The sequence below is a fragment of the Pteropus alecto genome, unplaced genomic scaffold, assembly GCF_000325575.1.
Source record: "Pteropus alecto unplaced genomic scaffold, ASM32557v1 scaffold67, whole genome shotgun sequence".
Classification (NCBI taxonomy): domain Eukaryota; kingdom Metazoa; phylum Chordata; class Mammalia; order Chiroptera; family Pteropodidae; genus Pteropus; species Pteropus alecto.
In genome coordinates this window covers 9,093,870-9,104,194 of record NW_006441061.1, presented here as the reverse complement: position 1 = coordinate 9,104,194, position 10,325 = coordinate 9,093,870, and the positions used below count along the sequence as shown (strand labels likewise).

At 63.0% G+C, this 10,325-nt stretch overlaps 1 protein-coding gene across 1 annotated transcript in view; it reads left to right on the top strand.

The window, feature by feature from the left end:
• Nucleotides 1-10,325, top strand: part of NACC2 (NACC family member 2) — a 53,558-nt gene that overhangs the window by 25,475 nt on the left and 17,758 nt on the right. The window contains exon 3 of the mRNA XM_025051254.1: nt 3-278. Coding sequence (XP_024907022.1) covers nt 3-278 — 276 coding nt within the window. The remainder of the gene's footprint in view (nt 1-2; nt 279-10,325) is intronic.

The following is a 10,325-nucleotide window of genomic DNA, read 5'->3' as shown; positions in this document are numbered from 1 at the left end:
GGCGGCCGGCGCGGCGGTGGCCGCCAGTACAGCCCCTCTCAAGCTGCCCCGCGTCTCCTACTATGGGGTGCCCAGCCTGGCCACCCTCATCCCCAGCATCCAGCAGGTGCCCTACTCCCAGGGGGAGCGGACAAGCCCGGGGGCCAGCAGCCTGCCCACCACCGACAGCCCCACCTCCTACCACAACGAGGAGGACGAGGAGGACGACGAGGCCTACGACACCATGGCGGAGGAGCAGTACGGCCAGATGTACATCAAGGCCACCGGCAGCTACGCAGGTAACGCGCCGAGGCCCGCCCGCCCCCTGCCCCGTGCCCCTCAGCCTGCCGGGCGGCCGGGACAGCCCGGGGAGGCCCCGGCCCAGACCGCGTGAGCTTAGCAGGAGCCGAGACCTGAGGCGGGACCGTCCTGGGTCAGCTTTGCAGGGCCTCAGCCGAGGACTTCGAACTCGGTCCCGGGTGAGTGGAGAGGCTGTGGGAACGTGTGCAGCCGCGTGGACCTGCCGGAGGCTGCAGTGTCCGCCTCCCGCCCGCGGGACGCATTGAGGGCCTCAGTGGGCCAGGGACCACCCGAGGGCCCACAGGGTGCCGCGTGACCCAGGCCGGTCGGTCGCCCGCTCGAGGCCTCAGGGTCCCGCTCCGAGAAGCGCCTGCCCCGCGAGCGCCCAGCCGGCCCATTTCCGCCACCTTCGCCCTCTGCCCCTTCTCCTCCTGCGCGGTCTTGCCTCTCCGTGCGGCCGAAGAGTCCCCTGGACCCGTCCTATTTGCCGCCACCTCCCTGGGCCCAGGGCCAAGGGGCAGGCCCAGAAACTGCCTGCTGAAGCGAAGAGCTGCTCCCCCAGGCTAAGGGGGCCTCCCCTGTTTGAGACCTACAAACCCGAGAGGCCCTCATTCCAAAGGCCTGGCGTTGCAGACTGCGTCACAGGGTCACTGTCCCCGGGGACGCTTTCGAATTGCCCAGCAGGGGGTCCCATAGCTGGGGCCCCAGATCAGGTGTCCCCCTGCCTTCTGTGTTCCCCGAAAACTGGCTGTGAGCCGGGCTCACTGCCTGCCCTGATTTGCATGCGGGGCCCGTGTCCAGTGGACTGGATCCGGGCACGTGGTACCCGCGGGAGTGACATCCAGAGCTGGGGCCCTGGGGACAGGGCGGGGACTCTTCTTCGCTGCCTCCCACGCTCTCGTGCCAGGTGGGGCAGACCCTGCTGCCCTTCCTCCCTCGTCTGCTTCTGGACCTGCAGGCACACGCTCTTCATCAGTGCTGGGGCGCAGGGCAGAGGGACCCGGCACCTTGGGACAGCTGCGTCCCCAGGAGTGGTCGAGGACTGGACAGCTGGGACTTGGCCTCTGGGCTGGCCCGCGTGGTCCCTCTCAGAGCTGCGGGGAAGGCACTGCCCTGGGCGCCCCCAGCGGGGCTCGAGGGGGCGTCCCCTAGAAGTCGTTGCTTTCAATGCGTGTCGTCACACTCGCCTGGGTTCCACAGGGTGCCAGCACGCAGGCCGCCTCTGCTGGACTCGATGCTCCCTTCTAGTGGCAGAGGGAAGGTCCGAGAGCCTGCGAGCGGTGACGGCCACCAGGGAGGCGGGGAAGAGCCGCGTGGGGCCCCCTCCCCCGAGTGCGGGCCACGCGGGCCCAGGGCGGCAGACCCCCACGGAGTCGGGCAATCCCCGCCCTCCCGGGCCGGGGCTCGGGTCAGGGCCTGCACCCCTCTCTCCTGGGGCTGCTCCCTTCATGGCGCCCCCTCCAGCAGCGCGGCCTCGGGCCGTGGCGAGTCTGGGACAGTGACGCTGTCCGGTGCTGGGGTTGCGGGGGCCGGTGCAGCAGCCGGTCTCTGAGCACCTGCTTCTCCGGCCGGATGGGCCTCGAGCCCGCTCCTCACCTGGACACTTGGGGCCCACCTGCGTCCTTGGCTTTCCCGAGGAGCCAGTGGGGTGGGGACCATGGAGAGGCCAGGTTGGGGGGCGGGAGGCTGAGCTGCCCCCCTGCCTTGGCCGGGTCTTCTCAGCAGCCCACACCCCCAGTCCGCAGACCAGGCGCTGAGTCCCGCGGAGGCCAGGGGTGCGGCCCGGCCCAGAGCCGTGTGCCTGCAGGGGCTCACCCAACCTCGGGGGAAGAGAGGGAGTCCCTCGGCCTTCAGAACCCCTGGCCTCCACCTCCCGGGGGTGTTGGAGGCCGGCCGGGGCGGCAGGCGGGGGGGCCGGGGCAGCGCTGGCCCTGCCCCCAACGGCCCAGGATGCTGCCGAGTGGGTTCTCCCCCCCGCGAGCCTGTAAGTGGGGCAGGCGGGAGGCTGGGGCGTGAGTTCTTGGTTAAAATCTGGGTTATTGGCAGTGACGTTGCTGGCATCACTGGGCGTCGAGCATGCTGGGAAGACGGTCATAGCGGAGGGGGGGCCGCGGGCCGAGGGGGTCTGTCCCCAAAGTCTGACTGCCTCTCGGGCGCTGGCCCCGTACCCTAGGCTCCCTGCGTTGGCCTGGCCGGGCTGGCCCGGGGCCCTCTCACACCCTTGGGCGTCCGAGCGGTGACGAGGGTCGGCAGGGCCGTCCGTGTGGTGGAGCCCGGGCCACGTGAGGCGCAGCCTGTGACATGGCCTCAGTTTCCCCACCGGCCAGGGGAGCGGTCGGCCGGGGTGACCTCCGAGAGTCTTGACCAGCAGGCCCTGAGCGGGACCCCGCCTCCGCCCACCCGGTGGAGAAGCGCGGGCGGCTCGCGCGGCGGCCACTCGTCCCAGGAGTCGAGGGATTAAACGTGGCACGTGGAGCTGACCGCTGTGTTTCCCGCCCGTTTCCGCCCAGTGTCTCCCGCGGTGACGCGTCCGGGGCCCCACTGAAGGGCGGTGGCTCATGTGTCATTTGTTGCTGTCAGGAGCGATGCCACCGCAAAGGCCCCAACTGGGGGTGTTGATGGGCCGCGTTGGACGCCCCCAGTGGGGCTGTCTGCGCCTCCTCCGCGGGTGCACGTGTGGCCCGGCCGCCTCCGGGGCTCAGGGCAGCCCCTGCGCCAGCTCCCGAGGGCTCACGAGCTGGTGCGTATCTGTCTGCGGGTCGAGGCAGTGGGGTCACGGGGGTCGGTGTCGGCTCAAGGTGCGGGGAGGGGTCTGCCCCATCGCGTCCATGCTCCTGGGGTGCTCTCCTGTACCCACAGGCTGAGAGCAGTGAAGGCCAACGTGGGTGCTCTCACACTGGGGGAGACAGGCGGTGAGGACTCCGAGCACGTTCTCCATCATGGCCGGGTGGCCGCTGTCACCCCAGCCACGGGAGCGCGGCTGCAGGCGGGAGGATGAGCCAGGGGGCCTGTGGGGCAGGGTGCTGGCGCCAGCCAGGCCCCCTTCGTGGTTCTGTGCGGGGGGGGCCCTCGCGGCCTGACCGCCTCTGTGCCTCCCCTGTGCCACCGCCGCGGGCCTGCATTCGTGCGGGGACCTGACTTCAGGCTCGGCGCCCCCCGGCTCAGGCAGACGTCTGATGTCAGTGGCAGATGTCGCTCCCTGTGGGTGCCTGCGACAAGGCGGGCCTGCCTGTTTGACACCAGCCACCGGCGGCCACGTTAACCCTTTCCGGGGCTGTGACCCCTGGGTGTACCGTGCCGGCGCACCAGGACACCAGCCCTGTGTGGCCTGGCCTCCCCTGCCCCTCGGGGGGGCGGCCAGCTCCCCGGTCAGCCCACTGTCCCTCGGGAACTGTTCTGTGGTGGGGGATTCGGGTGTCCGTCGCTGAGCTCCGGGCCCGGCTCCGTGGGACAGGCCCGTGGCTGCGGCGGTGCCAGACCGTCTGGAAGGTTCGTGCCTCCGCCCAGCTGTGCCAGCTCCCGGACACGGGACAGACGCCACAGTGCCTCCTGGCACACGGCAGCACACCTGTCCCCGGCTCGGCCTGGGCTCCCGTGTGCTGGGCTGGAGGGTGGGCAGCGTGTGCGAGCCAGCCCGGTCCAGGCCCCGTGCCACCTCTGAGGGCAGCGCTGCTGCCGTCCCTTCTTACAGGTGGGGGCCAAGGTGCGGGAAAGACCTGGCTGGCAGCTGTGGGACCCCCAGCAGGGCCTCCGCCTGCTCAGCTGACGGGGTGCCTGTCGGAGGTCACTCCTGCCTGCAGCCCAGGGCTCAAAGGCTGTCGCTTGGGGGCCCCCCATGGAAGTGGGGAGAAGGCCGGGTTTCTTCTGCAAACCCTAGTCCCCGCCACCCCGCGTGGGCTCCTGGCCTGGGTCCCAGGTGTCCTCACTGCTGGAGGCCGGCCCAGGCCCTGGTGGGGCCCCGGGACCCAGGGCATGTTTGTCCCTGGCCTGGCTGGGGTGGGACCCAGGTGGAGGTGGGGGGCCTTGAGCCGGGGTGTGTTCTCCCTTCTAAGGCCACCCCGCGGCCCCAGTGGGCCATCCCGGTGTGTCTGCCCCACCAAGGACCCAGGAGCCTGGCCCCAGCCGCCCTGAGGGCCCTCCAGGCTAGGGCTGGTTCCCGCGGGCCTCTGGGGCCGGCCCTCTGTCTCTCCTGTGTCCTGGTCCTCAGCTTCCGCTAGTGCGGCGCCGGTGCCAGGCGGACTCCCGTGCGGCGTCACGTCTCCCTCTAGAGCCCCTGACCGCCCCGAGGGCTCGCACACCAGTTTTATTGGGGTGCAGCTGTGTGCGGTAGTGGAGTGGGCGTGAAGGGCACCCATCTGAGCCACGGGCACCGTCAGATGCGGGGCAGCGCGCGCCCCACCCGTCCGCCCTCCTGGGCCTGCTTCCCGTCGCCCTGGATCCTTCGGCTGTTCTGGAAGGTCCCAGAAACGGAGTCTGGCTTCTCTCATCGCAGGACGCCTCTGAGACTTGCAGGGACCAGACCTGCCTTTTCTCTCCCGCTGTTGCTTATGAAAGTGTCACATGCAATAAAATGTCCCGCTAGGAAGCACGCAGGCGACGGGCGTGTTGACTGCCATCGAGACCAGTCGGTCAGGACACAGAACACCTCGCTCCCCTGGCAAGTGTCCTGGGTGCCCCCCACCTCGCCCCGCCTGCCACCCGCGTGCTCTGTGCCACTGCCGTTTGCCTTTTCCAGAGTCTCCGTGCGTGGGGTCGTCGCAAGAGTCCCCGATTTCCCCTTTTACAGTCAGGCGGTGTCGAGATTCATCCACGTGGTCGAGCGTGGGTCCTCGGTCCCGCTGGTTGCTCGGTGGACATGCCGCCGTCCCCCACGTGCCCCTGGCGCGGGGCTGCTGTGAGCACCGTGCCCAGGTGCCGCTGCCGGCTCACGCGACAGGCGCCCGTGTCCCTCCCAGCTGCCCAGCAGGCGCCGGCGTTCGGAGCTTTTTTCCCTTTTTCTTTCGAATCGTGAACGAGGTCTGAAATTCATCCGCTGTTTTTTTGTTGTTTATTTTTCGGACCATCTATCGAAACGATGACGCGGGTTTCTCCTTAATTTTGCTAAGGCGGCGTGTCGCATCGGTTCATTTTCACCCGTCGGACCGTCCTTGCCTCCCTGGGTCCTGACGCATCACGGTGCTTTCGTACTGCTGGGTTCGGCTTGCCGTGATCTTCAGGGGTTTTGCGTCTCCGTCGTGACGGCGAGGCACCCGCGGGTCCCCCCCGTTGCGTCCGTCTGGCGTTGGTGTCGGGACGTCGCCCGCCTGGCGACCCCTCCTCCTTTATTTCTGCAGGCCGTCGTCGGCGTGGCGTCCTTTCCCGCGTGTCTCATAGGATTTGTTCGCCGGCCCAGCCGCCGGGCGCACAGTCCTGTCGGTGATGATCGTGGGCAGGTTTTTAAGGGCAAAGTCGATGACTTTAGGGGCAGCGCTATTCGGGATTCTGTCCCGTTTCGCCGCGGACGTGGCGACTTGTGTCTCGCATGGAACGTCCCCGTGTCCGAGCCACTCGGAGACCGATGCAGCCTTTCCAGCTTCCTCGTGTGTAGGGTTCCATGGCGTCAGCGCGCCCCCTCTTTTCACTTTAATCTCCCTGGGCCTTAGAGCGCATTTCTTACGGACGCGCGCGAGAGAGATTTGCGTGTTTATCCGGACTGGCCGTCTGTCTGCCTTTCAGTTGGGTCTTTAGACCACGTCCATTCGATGTGATTTTCGATGGGGTGAGGGTCAAGCCTATCCTCTCGCCATTCGCTTTGTACCCTGCCCCCCGCAACCCCGTTTTCCCGGCAGCTTTTTTGATTGACTTTTTCTCTGGTCCCCACGGCTCACGCGACGGCCGCGTCTCCTGTGCCTGAGCCGAGGGCGCGTGTTTGTCGCTGAGCTCGTCGGGCTACTTTCTCAGTCCCGTCTCATCCTCACGTGTCACTTGAGTCTTCGCCTGGGCGCGTCCACCCCCCGCCTCTTGTCCTTTGCGCGATCGCTGTCGCGTGCTTTACTTCTTCACGTGCTGTAAGATTTACAACGTGATGCCGTGTTTGCTTGAGCCACCAAGTGACCTTTTTTCACCCATGTTTGGTCGCTTTTGACAAGTACAGGAAAAGTCGCTCTTCGGGGTCCGAGTTCTCTGCGTTTAAATAAACGCCACGTCACGCGGTCGCTTCCACGGTCGAGACACAGAACCGCATCCTCGCCCTGAGAACTCCCTCGTCGGACGCTTCGCGGTCACTGCTTCCCCTTCCCGCCAGCGCCCGGCGACCGCTGTCACTCAGACGTGGTCCCACAGCACGTGGCCTCCGGGGCCGCGGAGCGTGGAGGTGCGCCCGGGTGGCGTGAGTTCGCGGCCGCCGTTTTCACGGCTGCGTGGTGTCGCGTCGTGCGGCGGTGCCCGCGTTTGCGAGTTCGTTCCCCCGTTACGGGTCCCCGAGGTCGTGCCGTTCCGAGCTTCTCACGGCCGCGGATTACGCCGTCGCAGGCGGCGCGTACCGGCCTCGCCCGCCCCCGGCCGTTCAGCTCCACGGGATACATCGACTCAGGAGTGAGGCGGTGGGGCCCGTGGGAAGCGGGTGTGTAACTTTGTGAGAAATCGCCCAGACTCTGTCTGAAGTGGCTGCGTCACTTTGCATGGCGACCGGGGTGCACGAGCGTCCTCGGCCCTGCCCCGTCCCCGTCCGCGCCCGGCTTCGTCTTGTCCTGCAGCGGCGCGCACGGGTCTGAGGGGAGGGGGTGTCTCACTGTGGTTTCTGTTCGTCTCTCTCGTGTCTGGTGACAGCGAACAGCGTTGACTTCCTGGTTCGCCGTCGCGCAGCTGCTCTGGTCGAGGGCCCCTGAGTCCTTTCTGATCGGGCCGTTTAAGAATCCAGTGGAGTTGAATTTCACGCGTTCGTTATACAGTCTGGGTCGCAGTCCTTGGTTGGGTGTGCGATGAATAAACATTTTTTCCCAGACCGGAGCTCTTTTTATTCTCTTAATAGTGCTTTTTATGATTTTTAAAATTTTGGCAAAGTTAAATGATGAGTGATTTCTCTTAATAGATTACGCTTTGCTGTGGTGTTTAGGTTTTTACCTAACAAGATTACAGGATTTTTTTTTCTTGTTTTCTTCTAGATTTTTCTTTTCTTTTTAGGCGAGGCAACCCTTGGTTGACCTCACAGATTGCAAGGACCTTGTCAGCTTACAATCCCTTATTTTTTATTTTTTTATTTTTTACAACTATAGCACTTGGTCTTGGTAGGTGGTCTCCCATCCAAGTACTAACTAGGCCTGACCCTGCTTAGCTTCTGAGATCAGACAGGATCGGGCTTGTTCAGGGTGGCGTGGCCGTGGACTTCTAGATTTTTATGGCTTAGTTTATGGCTCATTTCGAATTAATTTTTGTATAAAGCGTAAGGTATGGGCCAAGAGTCTATTTTTTTTAACATGGAGGTCCAGTTTTCTTTCAAAGACATTTAAAATAGGGGGAAAAAAAACCCTTTTATATTTACTCACGTGTTTACGTTGTCTTCATAGATCTGGTATCACTCTCCTGCTGGGAGAATTGCTTTTATTATTTCTACGGTCCCAGTGATGGACTAGTAAAGAATTCTGAAAAATTATAGAAAGGTCTTTCTATAATTCTATAATTATAGAAAGATCTTCCTCTGAAGAATCTGGCTTACCGAAGTATAACTCATGTTTAATAACGTTAATGGGTTTTCACCGGACCACTGTCACCCCCACGTCCGAAGGTACTTTTGCTGGACGCAGACCGCTAGGCTGGCAGTGTTTTGCTTTCTCTAGCTGTCATTCCCTCGTCTCGGGGCTGCATCTTCTCTCGCGGGAAGCTGGTCGCTCCCATCTGTCCCTCCGTGGGCCCCGTGTCTTTGTCTTTCCGGCCGTGTTCCCCTCGGCTCATGACGGGCTTTGTGTAGTTTGTGTTTCTTCCGCTTAGGGTTTGCTGAGTTTCGGGACCTGTGTGTTCACGCCGTCATTTCTTCACATATTTTTATGTCCCTCCCCGAGAACTTCAGCTCGGTCTGTTTTTGTCCCTGAGGTCACCGGGGCTCTGTTTACTTGTTAACGCTTCTCCTTTTTCCCGCCCAGGCTTTGGGTTGAGTAGTTTCTATTACTCCCCCTTCACGTTCACTGATCTTTTCTGCAGCTCCGTTTTGTTTGTGTTTATACTTTCCATGTCCCCCCTCGTCGGGTCCCCCCCCATCGGGTCCCCCCTCGTCGGGTCCCCCCCATCGGGTCCCCACTCTGACATTTTTTCTTTTTTGAAGTTCTGACCCTGTTCGACGGCTGCTTCAAAGCTTTGCCTGCTACTGCTGCTCCCTTTGTCACTTCTTCTGACGGGGATGTTGTCATCGTCAGCACGGCCCTTTGGCGGGGCTCCGCGCGCCCACTCGTTTCGGGGGGAAAGCGGGACGTTGCGTCCTGAGGGTCCCCTCCCACTCTGCCACTTGCCACTTCATCTTCTCGGTTTAATCGTGATGTGACGACGTTTATTAATGTTTTCTCCTTATCGATGGCAGTTTTCACATTTTGTTTAAAGAAATCTTTTCTTTGCCTCAGAAATCATCGTGATGTTCCTCTGTGTAGTCTTAAAAAATTAATTTAATCATTTTAGATGTATAGAGATGTTTCGGGGTAAGTACAGAGAATCCTGTATCTCCTCCGCTCACCCACCGGTAGGAATTTGCCACATTCGCTTTCTCGCTGCTTTTTCTTTGCATATGTATGTATTTCTTTTCCTGAACCAGGCGACAGCAAGTTGCAGAGATTACGCCCTTTTACCCTCACATACTGGGTGTGTGTTACGCACGAGGACATTCTCTCCCAAACACACGACAGTGTTCAAAACTCAGGACGTTCGATCTCAGCTCAGTGCCCTTACGTGACCCACGGTGCACGTCTGACTCTCTCCGGGGTCACGGCATTGTCCTGTACGGCAGGGTTTGTGCTGGTTTGGTCCAGCGTGGGGTCCAGTCACGCTCGGCACTCGTGGCTGCTGTCCGCGGTCGCGCCTTCCCAGGGCGGGCTCCTCCGTGCGTGACGCTCTCCTGGAGCGCGGTCCGGTTAATTTGCAGAATGTCCCTCCGTCTGGGCCTGTCCGGTTTTCCAGTCGGCTGCGGGGCGTGCGTTTCGGCTGGAATCAAACAGACGTGAGGCTGTGTCCCTGTCCGTACACCAGCGCAGCTCGATGCTGGGGACGTTACCTGTGATCACGCGCTTATGGGGGCCCCTGCTGGGTAGGGGTCCCGTTTTCCCTTTGCGGGTGGAGAGCGTGCACGTCGCCGGCCAGTGTTTACTCGCGACCCCTCTGCGTTTCTTGGCTGGCCGTCTTCCGTGGGGGACAGTGCCATCGAGTCCCTTCGTGTATCGCTGTTATTTATTTAGTATTCGCGTAGAGGTTGTCACCCTAAAGCATGTTTCAGGTTGTCTGGTTCGGCAAAACAGCTGATCTCACAGCCTCTGCTCCGCGGCCTGGCAGGGGGCTCTGCTTCTGGCGGGGGGCGGCGCGTGGAGGCCAGGACCGCGGCGTGAGGCTCATTCGCTGCAGCTGGGGACCCTGCGCTCAGACCCGCTCACAGTCGGCGCTGAGAGTTTACACGTATGTGAGCATCGAGAGCCTCACGCGGCACCCACGGGTGCTACCTCGCCTCCTCTCTCCCTCTCGTCTGCTTTTGCCCTTCGGCAGTCGAGATCCTGACTGTCCTGGTTTCTCAGTAAAGGCTTGACTTCTGTGTCCATGTGGCATCGCTCTCAACGAGCCGGGACGTGGGGCTCGGGGTTCTGCGCCGTGCGCCGTGCACTCTCCCGAGGCTCCACCGCGGCGATGACCCGCACACCTTCGCTCCCGCCGTGCTGTGACGTCTGTCCACTCTGTCGCCGGCCGGAGCTGTGCCTTCTGCCGGCCTCTGCTCCTCTTCCTCGGCCCCTCTGCTCAGGCGGCACTGCCACCCCTCGTATCTGCGTGTCGTCGATCTTTCGGGATTTGCCCCTTGTAGTCACCGCGCCTCGGCTGCTGTC